At 40.1% G+C, this 19,860-nt stretch overlaps 2 protein-coding genes across 5 annotated transcripts in view; one reads left to right on the forward strand and one right to left on the reverse strand.

Moving 5' to 3' along the window:
• LOC131693093 (uncharacterized) overlaps positions 1-19,860 on the reverse strand; it is a 141,001-nt gene that overhangs the window by 92,691 nt on the left and 28,450 nt on the right. The window lies entirely within an intron of this gene.
• Positions 1-19,860, forward strand: part of LOC131693092 (putative uncharacterized protein DDB_G0282129) — a 100,724-nt gene that overhangs the window by 65,360 nt on the left and 15,504 nt on the right. For 3 of the 4 annotated variants that reach the window (XM_058980627.1, XM_058980631.1, XM_058980628.1), the window contains exons 2-4: positions 9,674-10,173; positions 17,211-18,182; positions 19,640-19,838. In XM_058980627.1, the coding sequence (XP_058836610.1) occupies positions 9,711-10,173; positions 17,211-18,182; positions 19,640-19,838 (1,634 nt within the window). In that variant the 5' untranslated portion in view covers positions 9,674-9,710. The remainder of the gene's footprint in view (positions 1-9,673; positions 10,174-17,210; positions 18,183-19,639; positions 19,839-19,860) is intronic. The other variant, XM_058980629.1, reaches the window with a different exon arrangement.

Consider the following 19,860-nt stretch of genomic DNA (forward strand, 5'->3'; position numbering starts at 1 on the left):
TTGTTATCACGGGAAGCGTTTACTACCCGCTCCAATATTTTGGCTGCAAGAGATTCGATCACTGCTGCCAGGTAGACGCGTGCTCCGGCACCGACAAGCCCGGCGTAGTGACCCTTTCTCAGCAAACGATGGACTCGGCTGACAGAACGTGCTGGTATAGGCAGCACGAGTGTAACGCACGAATGATGTCGCACTCGCATACGACCTCCGGTTTTGTACTTGGTTTAGTTTACATTCGAAGCCAAAGGGGTCGACTATCGAACAAAAATAGTTTACTTTCATCGTCAATGAGATGGAGCTAGTTTGGTTCGCTTTTTACAAAATACATTATTTTCGTTATTTTCAGTAATTGTACATTCTACAGAACTAGTTTCCACATATTTCCAATCAGATAGCGCAAAAATCTAATGTTTTCATTCAGGACAACAGCAGATATTCATGTTCAAAAAGTTGGGTAAAATTCCGGCCGAAAATTTTGAAACAAGGCCCCTACATTGAAACGTTAGAAGTATTCTACTTGAAAACTGTTTTTTTTTGAGCCACCCTAAACTAAACATGGAAAATTGCTGTAAAAGAAAAATCGCTAGAGATAGATTTTAACGACATTCTATTAGCTAGAGATTACTGGGTAGGGAAATGACCTAATGACCCTACCCACTTCTAGTTTTCCGATCTGTATACTTCACATCCTTGCTCTCCCTTGAGTACTATGGCTCTAATTTTCATAACTTTCCTTACCCAGTAATCTCTAGCTAATTGAATGACGTTAAAATGTAAAAAAGAAAATGTGACCAACATAGTCGAAATTAAAAAAAGGAAAAAAGAAAAAAGGAACTGATGGGAATCCATCGGCAGCGGTGGGTAGCCGCTGTAGACATAGCCACCACCTTAGACAATGTAGCAAACCCGCTACGACTGTAAGCGCAGTGACAATAGTCTAATTAAAATTTATCCCAGCATTCGACAGGCAAACAGAGATGAACAGCATTGATTGATGCTAATCGTCGAAAGGTTTTCAGTGGTGATCTTGCGTGGCTTTTCATTTGTCGGTTCTCACGGTAAAGATGGACAAGTCTGTCTATGCCAAGAGACATGCTGTGAACTCGAGTGATTCGTAGTTATGCTGCCTATGCTCGACCCCCATCAGCAGAAGACAAAAGTTAAGCCCGTAAGATATTAAATCTGTTCTAATGACCCTGCCCGCTTCTAGTTTTCCGATCTGTATACTTCACATCCTTTCTCTCACTTGAGTACTATGTCTCTAATTTTCAAAATTTTCCCTACCCAGTAATCTCTAGCTAAGTGAATGTCGTTAAAATGTAAAAAAAAGAAAATGTGACTTACAAAGTCGAAATAAAAAAAGAAAAAAAATAAGTTAGAGATAGAGTTTAGTCATTTTCAAAACAAATTCTCAGAAATCATGTCTCAACATTTCTTTGCAAGGTTGTCGAAATTATGTTTCTACATTTCTTTGGTTTTTTCGTTCAGGAGATAATGTTTTTATTTAACCTTCTTTAGGTGTTGGGGTCAATATGACCCCAAATGAACTTTCAAAATGCGATAACTGTTTAAGTTTTGCACCTAGAAGTTTAGAATTTCTTGACTTTTCCTCTTTTATGGAGAGCAACGATTTTCAATAGAGTTCAAAATTTTAGCTCATTCCTGAAGGGCTGTACAAAAAAGTTACGAATAAGATGTTAGCGGGTCATATTGACCCCGATTTCGAACTCAGTTTTAAGACACATTTTCAACCAAATCTATATGAACTGGTACTTAAATTGTTTGTAAGAGTTTAAATTTTCAGTTTCTGGTAAATATTACCGTTTTTGACCTGGTTGGTTAGTGGTAATCGGTGTCGAATGTGATCATATTTGGCATCCATAGATGTATGCAGAACCATCACCATAAATCGCAGGTTTAATGACAGAATACTAATTATACACACAAACAAAACTGAAATGAGAATGTATATATTAAATTTTGAAATAATATGACCGATCTTGGATGTCCCGGATTACGATTCCGGGAAATCTGGAACATGCGTATAACTGGCCACTTTTACGGATGTTCCGAATCTTCCGGATGATTTTCATGATTGGCGTGGGGAGGCTTCTTTCTGACTTTGCGGTGCTCCTCGACTGTGTCAGATTAGGTTCGGGTTTCGCGACGGGTCTCGTTACGCTGTGGCTTTTATGGTGAGTCCGCTTAAAAAATTCGGGATGTTCATCTATACATTCCGCGATCTCACCAAAATAAAAAAGCCCCGATAATTAAGTCAATTTGTTAGAACCTACGAATTTATAAACGTGATGTCAACTGCGAATATACAAACACCAATTCCCATGCGATCGCGGATAGCACACGATCGAAAGCCCCAACAACTCTCACTAACTCAATCTTTTCTAGCAGCTGAACCGCACAGTAAAAATTAAGTATTGGTTTCACGGCTTGCGCTATTATTCAAAAACACACGCGAATATGCTAATGCTCGCACAAATATAAATTTATACACGCCAAGTTACATACACGCTAGCAAACGCGTCATACAAATGTCCACGCGATCGAACACGTTAACATAAAAACGCTCAAACCCCTCGCCATGATACACAAGGGCGAACATGCGATCGCGATCATCCACACATAACTGCGTCCAGGATTTCGCAAAACACAAAAACGCCCCGATGATTTAGTGAACAATATTGCACTTATAATCTGATCAACGCGGTCTCAAGCGCGAGCAGATAAACGGTCATTTCCATTTGATCGTGAAGTCCCTACGCCCACACATCTGAATCGTACAATCAATATCACAATCAGAATCACGGCCCGCTACAAGTGACCTTAAGCAGTGTTTTAGCGGGTGACATTTCCCGTCTCGTCTGCAATTGCACAGTGGTCCAGAATGCAAATTTAGCGGGAATTTTGAGTTTTCGTAGTTTGTGAGCCCCTTCTTTTTGTTAAAACAACATTTAGGGTGGTTCTAAGTTTACCAAGATCTTGAAATTAACTTTTTAATCATTCAATCTATCATTCTATTCTTTCAAACGACCTTCAGCGAAGTTGTAGCGCGAAAATTTTAGAAAAGTTTGCTGAAGACATGTAAGCTCTATCTATCATACTTCTCATTTTTTGACAAATTTAAAATCAAAGGTTAGGGTGTTTCTTAGAAACTCTGTTTTGTTCAAATAACTTTTGCGGTATTGATTTAAAACTGAAGTAGTCTTCAGACAACTTTAAAATTGTTTTAAGGTGAATAATTTGTTTCATGACACATATCTAACAGTTATCGTTGAACAATTATGAGCACTTTTGCGCCAAAAATGGGGTTCTTTGGAGTAACAATATCACTCATTGGGACAAAGAAAAGATAATACTTTTTCAACTATATTTCATGCAATTCATTTCAAAAAATCTATTTTTGATATGTTAAGTACTTATAAGTTTTGAATAATAGAAGCTAGAGTTTTGATGTGTGGAAGAAAATGTTCGTCTTCAAAAACTCTGAAAAACATCTGAAGGATAGGTTAGAAAAAAAATTAAAACTGAAAAAGTTATATTAAAAATTTGGTAGGATGATTAAATTACTGTCACAGTGGACAATATAAAAGATATAGTTTCGTTCTCATGATAAAATGTTGCACTTTATCATTGATTATATTTTTTAAATAGTGGGTAGGGTGGTTCTAAATGTATTTTAATCAGAAAATGTTCTTACACAGTTGCGTTTCGGCTCGGCCTCATCAGAAACCGACACTAACTTTTTGTCGGAATAGATTAGCGCCGGCTTGACGCAAATCCCTTAAAACTGAAACACACTTTGTGTATCAATCGAACGACTGATCAAACGTGATGTCCCGTCCGAGCAGAAGTTCTGTTTATGCCGATGAGACACAGTGAAGCCGAAACTTGTCTTGGCTTAGCAGGCCTATGCGAAAGCACTATGCTATATTTCACCCTAAGGAGGAAAATTTGGTAAACACCAGAAGCACAGAAAATGTTGTTTTTAATGGTTCGAGATAAAGTTTCGCTGTCTTCTAGAAAATTAAAAAAAAACTTTGTCGAAGACACTGAAACTATATTTTACAAGATATTTACCAAAAAAATTAAGATCACTTTACAAATACTTTCAGATATTTTGAAGAACATTTTGTCTCAATATACCGAACCTCTAGCTTCCCTCGCTAAAAAGTTACTAAAAATAAACTATTTTTTGAGTATATTCCTTGTTTTGACGTGAGTCTTTGTTTTTTGCTTTTTCAAGGATTTGTATGAACGTGTCCACTGAAAAACAAACAGAGAAAGAGGAAAAAACAAAGACTCACGTCAAAACAAGTAATACATAATTTCCATCAACGACTGGATTTGTCGTTAGCATCTGCCGATAGGCTTTAAGGGCAAACATCAACATGCCCCTTCATAGCTCTACCCACTGCCAAAGTCTGGCGGCGACTGAGTTAGCTAAGGGGGCAAACAGTAATAATAAATATCTACAGCCTTGAGCGCAGTCCACTGGACCTAAAACTAGATAACGAGAAAGATTTGGCCCGATCGATGAGAGGTAGAGGTGACGATCTGCTTGTAGGAGACATTGAGGGTCGATAGGTATTGGAGGCTGTGGCGGTGATCACGATACTGTTGGAAATATGTGATGACATCATCACAGTTCCTCGATGGCGGAGTGGTTAACGCACCTAACTAGAGACTGGGAGATCGCAGGTTCGATTCCTGCTTGAGGACATATCTTTTCTCAGTGTTTCCAATAAAAACGTGAATTTTCACCATTTCGTCATTCTCACCGTTCCGGTCATTCTTTCTCGGTCTGTTTTCCAGTATTTTTTGAGTAAATATTGCAAGATATATAAAAATATCGACTTTGCCATGTCTTGGTGATGTATAGTACAGAGCATGCTATTTCATATGACAGCAACGGTATTTAATATTAGGTGCACTAATCGAAGATAATACTATTTGAAAAAGTTTTTGATCAAATTCGTTTCCCTGAGAAAGTTTAATAATTTCGTTTCGTTGCCGAGTGCCGCTCTTAAACTCGTCGGCTCGAAATCGTACTTTTCTCTGACTCCTTCGTATTTCCTACAGTGAAGGATTATATGGCGAAAATCCACGGTGACTCCACAGCAGTCGCACAGAGGTGGGGCCGCCTTCTTTAGTAGAAACTCGTGCGTTAATCTGGTATGCCCTATTCGGAGCCAAGTAAGTGCACGTTGATCGGCCGAGCTTTCACGGTCTGTCCACTTTGACGGGTCAAGTTAAGTTAAGTTCAGAAGCTTAAGTTCAGTGGACGAGGACCACCGACGGAACCATTGGTTCCAGATATTTAGTTTGATTTGGTTGACAGCGTTTGCTCCCGGAATGGATGTTTTAAGTGGAGCATTTCCCCTGGCTTCTCCTGCGAGTCGGTCTGCTTCTTCGTTACCGCGAATGCCAGCATGCCCTGGAATCCAGCAAAGATTGATTGGACGGTTTCGAAGCATATTTTTAATCTGTGCCAGCTTTTAATGTAGATAAGCTACTGGTCGAGTCGAACGTGATTACCAAATCGCTGGCCGTGTTGTATGCTACTAGCGCTGTTTTGATTGCGAACGCTTCTGCCGAGAAGACACCGCATTGCGATGGAAGACCAACCGATTGTTGAAAGTATTCTCTATACACTCCCGTACCTACTGCATTGCCGTCTGTCGAGCCATCCGTGTAGATGACTGTTGAACAGTTGAAGCGACCCGCCAGAAGCTCCTGAAAAGCTGGCCAAACAACTTCCGAGGCGTCCTCCAGCTTTTACACTTTTTCCATGTCCCACACGATCTGGGGCTTGGACTCGTACCACTTTCGTGCAGCTAAGCTCATACGAGTGCAAATGTTTGGAAGAGAGACTCCGACAACTTTGTCAGACGTTCGGATGTTCGATGTACCAGTGGGAGATCGGCATTATCCCTGCTGTTTTCCAGCATATGGATAGCCAATCGAGCTATACTTTGAAGAACGAATGGATCGAATGGATGGGTCCCGGCTTCTACCATAATGGCTAGAATTGGACTCGTGACGTATGCACCGGATGCAAAACTTATCATCCTGTTGTATGCAGGTGTGAGCGTTTTGATGACGACATCTCCTCCTCTGCTTACGTGCCCAAGCCGTATAGTAGTCTGAAGGTGTAAATTGCGGGCCCGATTTGGAGTAAAGAAGTGCGTTGACCACGACGTAGCTTGGTACCGATCATCTTCAAGATACGCAGTCTGGATTCGCACGTCTTCTTTGCACTTTAAAGTTGAGCGATCGGTTGAGAGTAACACCGAGCGTTCTCAGCAGCGTTTGTGGCTTTATCGCCTGCATAGGTTCACGGCACACGTTTGGGCTGCAATAGAAGATGCTGCATTTCGTTGCAGATATCGTAAATCCAACACTTCTAGACCATTTATCGGCGGCTTTTACTGCGGCCTGAAGTTTTCGGTGGAGCGACTGGTCTTTCTTCCCCCACACAAGAAGCAGGATATCATCGGCGTACAGCAACACTTGTACGGAGTTTGGAACCACGAGGAAGCTGGGTTCGATAGCCACGAGAAATAGTGTAACAGAGAGCACCGAGGCACACCGTTTTCCAGCGGATGTGCTGGCGACAAATGCCCCTCCACGTTAACCTGGAACGTTCTCTCTGCCAGAAAACTGGACAATATTTATCATCCTTCCGCGGATTTGCCATTTCTGCAGTGTTTTTAGGATTCCATATCTCCAAGTGGTGTCGTACGCCTTGGCCAAGTCTAGCGAAGCTATCAGACAGTGCTCGTCACGGTCGGGTAATGACCTCTCCAACTCCGCAAAGTACTTGTCAGTACCCCGACCAGATCGACTCTAGTTCGGTGGTCAACCGTCGGTTGACTATTCGCTCGAAAACTTTCGTCATACAACTAGTTAAGGTGATTGGACGGAATGCAGCTGGATCCGCGTCATCCAGTGGTGTTTTAAAGCAAATTATGTTCCCTAAAATAATCTTCTTGTTGTCCAAAGGGTAGTTTGGTGTAAAAAAAACTACAAAAATTATAGAAATAAAACCGTTTTAAAGGAACACCCTAAAGCTTACATTTGAATTTCTTGTGCAATGGAGAGTATAAATGTTAGAGCTTCCGTGTCTTCAGCAAATTTGTCTAAAATGTGTTCTTCTACAACTTTATCGAAGACAGTCAGGCTCTATCTCGAACCAACCGTTAAAAAGTATAATTTTAAATATTGCTAAACGTAGAACCACCCTAGCTTCTGTTTAAACAAAAAAGGGCCTTGCAAAGTACAATAACTCTGCCAAACATATTATAAGGCTAAGTCATTTAAAATTAGCGAAAAGGTAAAATTCCTGACAGGGAACCCTTCCGAGAACCAATCTCTACAGCTCTAGTAGGACCACTCTCAAAAAAAATCTTTCCCAGTTTCTGGTCATCGTTTATTCGAGCCCCAGCTTTGCTTTGCTTTACTTTTCATACAACCTCTTTCTTCGATTCGCCAACAAACGTTGTCTCTGGTTTTGCTGGATATTAAGATAAATAAGAGAGCCATTGCAATTTTACGAGCAATATCGAACGATTGTGAACTGAAAATTGACACGGGATGATCATAATCATATACATTTTCCCATTAAATGCTCAGAAAAAAAGGATACAACCGCCACGATTCAAACTGGTCCACACTTCAGCCCTACCGAGTACCGATAGTCCACCACGTGTTTTCGATGCGTAAATTGGCTGAACCAAACCCTCGTGGTCTCGTGCTCGTTCTGCACGAGCATGGCAACGCAGAGCTCATTCACCCACCCACGGTTCGCTTGAAAAAAATATCTCTAAACACCGGCACTCTGTTGAATTGAATATGCTAACGATAATGCCGTTGATGACGATGATGATGATGATGATAATGATGGTGAAACCGCGACTGTGACGGCAACACACATCTGACAAAGGGAGCACCCGACCAACCAACAAGCCAATCGCAGTGGGCGGAACGCAAAGTGGGGTATAACGCCCACTCGCTCGAAAGCCACCCACCGCCCAGTGTGCTGTGTCTAACCCGACGACGACAGCTCGCCAGTTCACGACTAGATCACCCATCGGCAAAGTGAGCAAGCGACTATGAAGGTTCAACGCTACCGTAGCGCGCCGCACGTATGCACTGCCGCCGCCGCCGACTCGTTTTGTGTTCGTCTCTTGTCTGTGGGAGTGAAAAAGTGTAGTAACTGTAGTCGTCGAAGCAACAGTTGTTTGTGTAAAAACACAGGACGATATGAGCGTTGGTCTGTTGCTGCTGCTGCTGTGTGATGCTTAGGCGTACCTGCCTACTACTAGCTGAACTTGAATTTTTCGAACGAGTTTCGGCTGTTGGCCTATGCGGCCACCCACTTCGGGCGTCTTTGTGTTTGTGAGCTGAGAATTCAAAGTGATACAGCTGAAGCTGATTTGACAATATTTATCTAGATTTTGAGAAATAAATTCTCTGATTCAATGAGTCTTCAAACTCTTCGCGGAAAGGTGTTCATGTAGATTTTTGCACTATTAACTGCCGCAACATGTGGACTTAAGTTTAACTCTGTACCCTAATGTAGGACCGCTTTAAACCGGAATCGAAATTATTACGTACGAGTGGCGCGTGTGAAAGCGTGTAAAATAAATAATATATTGCCATCGAATTGAATATCCGTATTGGAAAGCGCCGTAATTTGGTTCAATTGGTACGTGGTAAAAATCAGGAGTTTGATTCACAATTTAATTTCATCCTAGAATAAATGTATTCGTTTCTGTGTGACTGATTCGTAATAAGATACAAGTCTACTTAAGTTGCTTATTAGACGTGAAATTGTAACCATATATCATCCTACAATACAACTATCAATTCATTTTCACTGAACGGCTCATTTCAGCATAAACACAAAATCCTGCTCCAATCAACAGATTTAAACTTCACCCCTTAAATTCCATCAGCATTTCAAGAGCAGCGATCCCTTTGGGCCAGGATTGCTGAAAGTGAAACATGTAACGCCGTCCCCCTTCCGGACTGCAACCTGCAACACCCAACACCATTCTGTTTTACGTCTCGTTCAATCTCGAGTACACTGCAAGGGTTCCTGCAGACGTGGGCGGCCGAAGCGTGCAACCGGCTAGCTACAACCCACAGACCTGTAGAGTGTTTGGGTAGCCACATAGAACAGAGGAAGTGGGCGCGCAGCAATGCTCCGACTCATGTTTCGCTAACCCACCGCAGCGCGCCTTTTGACGCCTGTTGTTCGCCCGCATGTGGGGTTAGCTTTCGCAAAATGAGGATGCTTTTTTTCGTGACTGTATGGGTGGCTCTCACGTACATCATTTCCGATAATGCTGATATTGTTGATGGTACTGATTACGGGACTGTCATCGCAGCTGGTAGGAATTTCGCTCAGGCGGCCCACCACGTGGGTTCTATGTTTGCTTAGCACCCGTTGTACCAGTTTCCATTACTAGTGAAAGGTGCAGGAAAGACGACACGCCTGAATGATGAAAACGAAAGTTATGAATGAATTTCCGAACGTCCGTTGTGGCTGGTTGTTCCGGGAAACTCCCTTTTCCGCTAAATTGAAACTTGTTGATGTTATTATGGGAGGATTTCAATTATTAATACAGTGTTTTTTTCTGTTTTTTTTCAGATAACTGCCATACAAATTGGCACATTAACCGAGCGTGATGACCACGCTCATCCCAACGTCTCAACCCACCGGGGTTGAGGCGTACGAGGACATGTTCAAGGAGATCACCCGCAAACTGTATGGGGAAGAATCTGCCCATGGCCTCTATCCGCACAACACCCAGGTGGCTCAAGTAGCCCAGCTGGCATCGGGTGCTCCCGCCGCACCCGAAGGTGGCGAAAGATCCTTCACCACACTGGTATCGGATCGGAGCCTAACACAAATTGACTACGAAACTACCACCGTGAATGACCAACAGCAGCAGCAGCAGCAGCAGGGTCAACATGCCCAATCACAGCAGCAGCCAATTGGTGGCTTCAAAACGGAGGATCATCTAACGACGGCGTTCGGACTGGCCGCTCTAATGCAGAACGGGTTTCCACCGCCAGGTGCCATACTGAATCCGGTCAACTTTCCCGTTAATACGGTGAAGCCTCCTAGCACAAGTGAGTTTGACATAAGTACCCAATAGCAGAACATTGAAGTATCGACAGTTTACATATGTTCGGTCTGGTTCGTCTTCTGATGTGTACTCATTCAGTTGTTCACTTTAGATCGGGAAATTGAATATGTGGACAGGTAATAAATATAAACAAGTAGGATGATAAGCCCTATATGGGTCATTCCACGTCAGATTTACATCCAAAATTTTGATTCCTTCCAAAAAAATTTCTTGCATCCTTAAGCTAAAAATAGTTGACACATATTTTTTGTTTTGGCTGAATATTCTTTTCAGGTTACTAGTTTTTGAACTTTTGAAGTTTATTAAATTTAACATATTTCAATCACTGATAACTCGGAAACGATTCGATATATGGAAAAAATTGAATAAAAAAAATTGCGTTTTCAAATGAGCTTACCGAAAAAAAATTACTAAAAATTATTTTTTGTTATATATCTTATGAAATTTGCAATTATTTGAAACAAATTGAATTTTTTTAAAGTTGGACCAAATTTTAAATTTAAAGTTGGACCAAATTTTTCACTTATTTTTTTTAAATATTAAGAATCATGTTAAAAAGATTGTGTAAAAATTTGGGAGCGGATATCAAAATACTTTGCGAGATATTTCAATTATAAACTTAAAACAAGGGCAATTTTACACTAAACGCCCAGTGATAGGCCTCTTATAATTGAATATATCTCGTAAAATACCTCAAGTTCCATTCAGAAATTTTCACATAATCTTCTCGATATAATTATAAATTATTTGAAAAAAGCTATTTTTTTGCGCGGCCCTAAAAAAATGGTTGCTTGTAACATTTGCAGAATACATAAATTACATAACAAAAACAAATATTTCAAAAAAAATCCGGTGAGATCATGCGAAAACGACACTTTTATTATGTAATGCTTTTTTCCACTAATCTAATAGTTTCTAAGTTATCGGAGATTGAAAAATGTTCGATTTTATTAAATTTATGAAATTTAATAAAATATTTTTTTCGGTAAGCTTATTTGAAAACGCATCCTTTTTTATTTAATATTTTTCCCATATATCGAATCGTTTCCGAGTTATCAGTGATTGAAAAATGTTCAATTTAATAAACTTCAAAAGTTCAAAAACTAATAACTTGAAAAAAATATTATGTTCAGCCGAAACAAAAAATACGTGTCAATTATTTTTACCTAAGAAATACAAGAAATTTTTTTGGAAGGAATCAAAGTTTTGGATGTAAATCTGACGTGGACATGACATTTATGACATCTAAGAGTGGATTATGTTAGAAGTATAACCGCGGAGAGATAAGATTACTCGTTTTACCTATTTGTCTCGCGTGTTTTTTGCAAACGGCCAATAAGCATACTGTCAAAATTTACTTTGAGAGAAAATTCCGGATAAACCGTAACTCGCAGAGAACGGATGTTAACATTTTATGAAAGAGAAAAGTTTTCTCTTTCGCGTACTGCTATGATTTATAATAATTATTAGTTTGTTTGGAATTTCCCTTCAAAGTGAATTTTGACAGCATGCTTATTGGCCCGTTTCAAAAAACACGCGAGGTACCTTGAAGCATCAGTGATCTGTTTTGTGACAGTTTTCGTGGGAAAACTATGAAATATCAGTACATTGCCATGCTCCAATACCATGAGATTTCAAATAGAGAAAAATTGCGGCAAATGTTCGGTATTTAGTTTCCAATTAAAAGTGTCTAAAACCAGAAAATGTACATGGTTAAAAAATGAGAATCACGCAAAAACAGAAAAATACTTTTTTGGCTATTTCGCGGGTAAATTTTTTTACTATTGAACTGTAAAAATTGGCCATGCTCCAGAGTAGAGTTATTTTAAACGGTATGGTCAAATTTTGACCAAAAGTTAAAGCTTCCTCCAAATGAGGGACTCCATGAAAAAGTGGCCGGCCATAAAATATGACCATCTTCGATTCAAACAAAACTGTGCAGTTGTGTTCGGATCATTGATTTCCATGATTTCCTCTGACAATCAGAACATTTTGACACAAGACCAATTTTTTAAAAGGGCGTAGAAGTTTTTGCATTCAGTATTTTTATAATAAATTGTACGATTACCATATTTTATGTAGCAAAACTGTATGATAAAAAGTAGCAGGGAATGAAAACTTCTGCTCGAGAAAAATACACACTGAAAAAAAATGTTGCGACATGAATAGAAAAAAAATATTTTAAATGTAATTGCGGAATGGAGAAACTATCAGTAAAAAAGTTTTTACAACGATAACATTAAACATATTTTTAAATTTCATACAAATTGACGGCAGACACAACGGTAATTTTATTCTGAAATATGATTCTAAATGTCATTTCAAATCAAAATGCCATTAACGAAAATCTTTAAAAGTGCGATAGTTTTCGAGATATTTGGATTAATTTTCAACAAAAACAATTAATTCGTGAAATTTTACCCTTTTCATAAGTTATTCACGATTTTCTCTCATTAACTTGGAACAACCAAATGTTTGACGTTTCAAACATAAAAAAGATTTTTTTTTCAGTATGTTTAAATCTTGGAGAAACTATCAATAAAAAAGTTTTCCTAACAACTCCTTTTAACATATTTTCAAACTTTTAACAAGAATACTATTCCCTTATTGAAAATGTTTCTAAATGCCATTTCAACTCAAAATGCTCATAACAAACATTTTTGAAAATGTAGTAGTTTTCAAAATATTTTAAATTTTGTTCCAACAAATACAGTTATTTCGTTTGATTACGACCTTCTCATAAGTGAATCGCGTTTCTCCATCAAGAACAATAGGTTTTCAAAAAGGCTCATAAAATTTCCTTGAACTGTCCTTTTGACATCAAGGCGATATTGGGAACTATATGAAAGCTAGAAGAAAACAATGACTCAACTCTAGAGTCTGATGATTAGGGTTATGGTACCGGTACTCCCGGGAATATCGACCCAATTTTGGTACCGAAATACCGGTACTAAATAAAGATGCTACTATCTCCAGAAATCTATCTGATATTAATCAGAGTTAAAGGACACATTTTTCAGTAGAATGACGCAGTATAAGTAATCACAAATTGTGATAGTAAAGTTGTTGTTGAATGTCTCTAATTATACAATCCACTTAGGAGTCACATGCAGTTTGTAATGGATACGTTGTGACAGAAACGCAAATTTGTAAGGATGACGAGATCACGTACGGTAAATGTAATGATTGCTTCGACTTTTGAAAACTTTTTGAATTTGAGCGAAGAGAGAACTGTTTGTTCAGTTATGTGTCCTGTCAGGTTCGCTATGTAATCTTCTGTAATATTGGTTCAGCTAGTCAAAGACTCATTTGATCTTAGGCATAGTGATCGATTGGCTCTATTAGGATCAATGGACTGCAATCTATAAGAGATGATCAGACTAAAGGTGGATGTTTGTATCTCTTAACACGCTCGAACTGTCGCTCTGGCTCGTGAAGATGGTGAGTAACACTCGTCTATAACGAATCGGATTCGCTGTTTTCAGAAACAGGGAGGACAATCTCTTATGGAAGGAACCTCTTCTTTAAACATACTGTTCAGGCACTAGGTAATGCCCAACTAGTCCAACATAATAAACTAAAACACGTAGTTTAAATATTTTTCATTCTGGAAGTGCGAATATATTGCAAATATCCAATTGATACGTGAATGTATTCGGGCGGAGCTTATTGTATATGAAAGCGGCCTCAGGATGTACGTGTAGGAAGAACAGGCATTCTTAAAATGGGTTGTTGGATGTATAGTAGAGCTATCGCCTTTCATTTCCAGGGCTAAGCATGTGTACATCTATCAATGAAACAAATATATCATTACATAGATGCAGACAAGTTTCTTCCGTAAAACCACTACCGGTCAGTGGGAAATGAATTGTGTGCACACACATGTAATATCTATTTCTTTCTGTTTTTTATTTACTCAAAAGTGTAGAAAATCTCTATATTCTTCCACTTTTTAGATTTACTCTGCGTCAACATTATCTGTGTAAATTAAAAATAATCTATATTTGTGTTCTACCTCCATTTATCTTTGCTTGACTTATTTCTCTTTTATTACTATATCTCAAATCAGATTCATACGAACACTCACTAACACAATAAATTGCATAATCTCTTATATATACTCTCTCCCATTCTAAATGTACAAACGCTCGTGACCTTCGCGACACCCCGGTAATTAAGTGAATGTTTTAGCACTTATAAATTTACAAACGCGGTCTCAAGCATTAACCCACCGCTCGTGTGATCATGAATCAGTCTTATCCGGAAGTCTCTAGCCTCGATCCTAGCAGCCTAGCATCATGCCTTCTGTTAGACCAATCAAAAAATATCGCTCATATCCACTGGACAACAAGTTCCATGGCGACATGACTGGGAACTCAAGTTAAATGGGAGCACCCACACTATTCTAGCATCTGAACCCGTACACTGACAATTAAGTATCAGATTCACGGTCCGCGCAATCATCTACAAGCACGTGAATATGCGAATGGGCATACACGTTAACACGTTAACATACAAATGCTTGAGTCCTTCGCGACCATCCACGGCACCTACACCCTCGACCTCGCAAATATGATAACATCCCGGTGATAAGGTGAACGTCTCAACGCTTATAAATTACAAAATCGAATTTATACACGCGCAGTCACATTCACGTGTGTACACGTTAACATACGAACGCTTAAGCCTTTCGCGATCACCAACACACACCTATGCCCACGATCACACAAACTTCAAAAACACCCCGGGAATAAGGTGAACGTTTTAGCACTTATGAAGTTTCAAACGCGGCCTGAAACGCGAACCATGTAGGTTGGAAATAATTACCCTCCGTCCTAGCAACGTAGGTCCATACATTCAGTTGGGCCAATCAAAAAATAAAGCTCATATCCACCAGACAACACCTTTCATGGCGACATGACCGGGCATAGAGATATGGAAGATATCGCTTTCTTCTAGCATCTGAGCCGTGCATCAAAAATTAAGTAGGGGAGACTGGGGCTTATTTGCGGTGTTTTTAGTTTTCATTTTTTACTGCTTTGATGTTGGTAGATCTTGAAAAATATAACACGTGGCATGAAAGGGCAGACTGTTGGCAACATCTCTAAATTTTATTAAAATATTTGATGTGTTGTCTCCATTTTTAGAGTCAAAAATATGCCAACTTACCGCGACCCCGATCGGGGTAAGTTTTCGGTACGTATGGGTACGCCAAAAAATAAGCAATCAAATGGACATTGAAATACTTCAGCGGTCCTTTTGGAACGCGCTGAATGTATTTTCACGAAAACCGTATATTAACCGACATTTGCTTTTATATTTCAGTCTCAATACCCCGGCATTTTGACGTTGACGCGTACTCCCCATTCAAAAGCAAATTTTCTAAATTCTTCAGACGATTGACCGAAGTAAATATCTCCTGCATTAACGAGATACACAAGAAAAAGATTTTCTTACTTTGGAGTGAATTCCAGAAATAAAAAATTTTGATAGCTATTTTTTGTACCGCCAATTTGCCCCGAGTGCATCACCGCCAACTTACCTCAACCGGATAATTTGTAAAAACTTTAAAAAATAACTTTTGTTTATGGATAGGTGTAATATCTATACGGATACTGAAAGCTCTTTTCAAGCACTATCGAAACACATAATCATTCAGGAAATAGATTGAAAATCACTCTAAATAACACAAGTGTTTAAAATTTAGAAAATTTACTTGGTATGCTCGAAAACACAATATCGCTCACAACTTCTACAAAACAGAATGTTTTGCAGCAAAAACACATTTGATAATGGGTTTCACATAACTTGAGGTACACAACGAAAGGCAGCGTTTAATGTCTAACGGAAACGGAGAAACGGCATTCTGCCAACTTACTCCGGGCTCGCCTATTAGAGTCACGGTCCGCGCGCGATCATCCAAAAACACACGCGAATATGCGAAAGGCACACGGTTATAAAATAAATTTTATACACGCGAAGTTACATACACGTTAGCACATGCGACATACAAACACACACGCGATTGAACACGTTAATATACAAATGCTCGATCCCTTCGCAATGATACACCGATATCACATTCAGAATCACGGCCCGCTGCTATTGGTCTGAAGAAGTGTTTTAGCGGGCGACATTGCCTATCTCGTCTGCAATTGTAGTGTGTGATTCTGACGGGAGCCCTTCCGAGAACCCAGCTCTTCAGCTCCAATAGGATAACACTCGAAAAAAAATTCAACGCTTTAGAAATAATTATCTTTAGTTTAAAATTTGTGTGTGAAGTGAAAATAATAGAGATAATTTTATTGTCCACAACTTTCTCAAATACTGCAAATCAATCCAACTTCATTAAGAGAAGTTATTAAACCTTTAACCCTTAAAGGCGCAAACCAATTTTTTCAAATTTTCTGAAAATTATCTCACAGCTTTAATACGTTACTATGATAATTTTGAGATGGTTTTCGCAATGTTGTTTTAAAACAACATTGCGCATTTAAGGGTTAATAAAGTTATTACGAAATAATGGTTGGGTTTTGCTAAAAATTATGTTCCAAAGAATTTTAGAACATGATATGAGTCATCCTTTAACTAGAAAATTTTAGTTCTACATTGCACCACATAGAAAGGCGCCAACACCAACTTTCCAACGGAAACAAATTGAAATTTGCCATCTTCTACAAAGTTGTAGAGCAAGCCTTTTCCAGTAATTGTTGTGACCATATCCATCTTCTATCACATTTCCTGTAAATGTTAGTGTTGGCGCCCTCTATGCGGTTAAATATGGCACATCCCTTGCTTTTTTAGTTACGAAAACTTTTGCTATGATCCCGAAATTCTTGAATGATTTCTAATCAATCATGCAACATAAATCGGACAATTTATACATTTTCTATGTTAAGTGATATTTAAATTAGTATATATCGCCAGTCGACACAATTTACAGTGAAATGATCTTACGAATTATATCAAAAGACGAACCAGCTTACCAAAAAACAACTACAAACCATTAATAACGCTGTCCCTCTCCGTTCTCAGATATTTCCACCCTCAACACTGACGATCGCTGGCAGCAAACTCAGCAGGTTCCGCCCCAAGAACCACCCGCCGATCAAAGCTGGAACTCCGGCAAACATTCCTCCTCGTCGTACTCACAAAAATCGTTCAAAAAGCCCAAGGTAGAACCGCAGGATAGCTCACCACCCGCCAATGGTGGCAGTACATTAAACATTCCACAGGCAGGAACGGATAAGAAAGGCAATTTCGGCACAGCCTCTGCAACCGTCGGGGCGGCCACCGGCAAGCGATATAGTTGCACTTCCTGTCCCTACACTACAGACCGTAGGGATTTGTTCACGCGCCATGAAAACATCCACAAAGAGGAGAAGCCGTTCCACTGTTACGCTTGTCTGAAGCAATTCAACCGAGCTGACCACGTAAAAAAGCATTTCCTCCGGATGCATCGAGATATGGAGTATGAAATAGCCAAGACGAGACGGATTGTCAATTCCAAAAGCTACTACAACGGCAATAATGGCAACAGTGTACCCGTTTCTGCGCCGACTCCGCAGCCTACGATTTCGCAGCCACAGACCATCCAGGCCAATACACTCAACATTCCGACGGCCAGCTTCCCTGCACAAATAACCATTCCAACCCACCATGTAACGGTTGAACACACCGCCAACATCTCCGCAAACAATCATGACATCTCCACAATGAACGGTGCTGTCCACCACGTTCAAATTCAGAACCAGCAACAACCACAACAACAACAGCAACAACATCAACAGCAGCAGCAACAACAACCGCTGCAGCAACCTCAACAGACGACACAAATCATTCTAGCCCCACCGATAGTTGCCATCAAACAGGAGAAAGGAAGTGCCATTGTATCGAATAACAACAACAATAACAACGGTAGCAACAGCACCACAGTCGACGAGAAACCTTTCGCCAAAAAGATCAAAGGCGAGAAGCGATTCACCTGCTGCTACTGTCCGTGGTCTGGTGAGTAAGGTGTTTGTATTATTTCCTACATTTATTTGAAGTCGATTTACTAGTGTTTGTCGGTTTCTTCTTTTTCGGCGTTGGGCGACCACAACACGTAGTCGTTGGTGTTGCGCTCTCCGCCGGTTCCTGTCTAAGAATGGGAAGATCACTTGCGCATCCTGCACATCGGCGTGCTCCATCATCAGCCCCTGGCGCAATGGTGAAGTGTTTACAGTTTTTCAACGGACAATTGCAAGTGTTCGTCGGCGGTTGAATAGGTCGTCTCCTAGCGCCGCCCGAAGAAGACGAACTAGGTCCCTGTTGTCCATTGCTAAAGTTTTCACACTGATGCAGTGGACAGTGTCCTTTGCATGTTTCGAACACTCGATCTGCGGCAGCCATACGCATCAGAATCTCACTCGAATTGTCCGCCATTGCAGCATGCTTTAGCAGTATCTGCTCGATCAACGTGTCGGAAACATCTGACGATCGTGGTACTGCATGCTTTTCCACGGATGACGTGCGCGATAGGTTGTGGTGGCTGTGACTGTGACTACAAGCGGCCAGTGGTAATGTTGAACTAGAGTGTACCGCTAGAGGGTCCAGATACTGAGGACTGTTACTAACCACTGCCAAAGGTGTGAAGGGTATAGATTGTGTTTCCACACACTTGTCGGAAAAAGCTTCATCCTGTGGATACGGACTATAGCGGTCCAAAAGGCGCAAACAACCACAACTATAGGATGGTTGCGAGGTTGAACCAGGACAACTGCGTTGGCTCTGTGTTTGAGCTGATGTTCCGCCCGTATCTTCGTACTGATTGAACATTAGCTTGCGTTTCAGATCCGTGACAAGCTTGCGTAGTCGTTCCTTGTCTGGATAGTTTGAGTGATCGCAGTACTTGGTACATATTCGATTTATGTTACAATCCGAAAAGTCTCGTGAGGTCACTATTTCACGGGATAGATGGTAGAGGAACTCCGACAGGTAGCGTTCGTTGTTCATTCTAGGAAAGATAATCGTAAACAAATAAGTGTGCCGTTGTCATTCCAACAAATTATATTCAAATAACTCACTTAAATTTAATATCGTTGAATGTTTTGAATCACATTAAATTTATATATCAGTTGATTGGTGCTTATTTCCATTTTTATCATTCACAACATTTCGAATGACACGAGGAAAGAGAACATTTCTGTTGAAAGTTGCTGCTTATAGCTAGTTTGGCGAAAGTTGTTATTTGTTAATCGCAGACTGAATGTTTAGCCTACTATTCCAAACGATATGAGAGGGCTGCCGGAATTTTATCGACGTTTGGTAGAAGAACCTAATATATGGAACCTGACTCAAAAGCTTCAGCTAACCTAATCAGAACAACGCCCCTTTTTTCAAAACTCGTTGGGGTTCCTAAATCTCTTTGTTCGTCCAAAAATTTGCGTAATTCTAACTAGATTTTCCATTAATTTAATTAACAGGTGCCGATAATTGGGGCCTCAAGCGTCACCTGAACACCCACACGAAACCGTTCGTCTGTATGCTGTGCGACTACAAGGCGGCCCGTTCGGAACGGCTGGCGACACACGTGTTCAAGGTACACAACAAGAAGGCCTGCAACAAGTGCAACTTTTTCGCTGAAGATCAGGCACAATTGAATGCACATCAACTGGAAGCACAGTAAGTATTTTGGACTTTTTTG

The sequence above is a fragment of the Topomyia yanbarensis genome, chromosome 3, assembly GCF_030247195.1.
Source record: "Topomyia yanbarensis strain Yona2022 chromosome 3, ASM3024719v1, whole genome shotgun sequence".
NCBI lineage: Eukaryota > Metazoa > Arthropoda > Insecta > Diptera > Culicidae > Topomyia > Topomyia yanbarensis.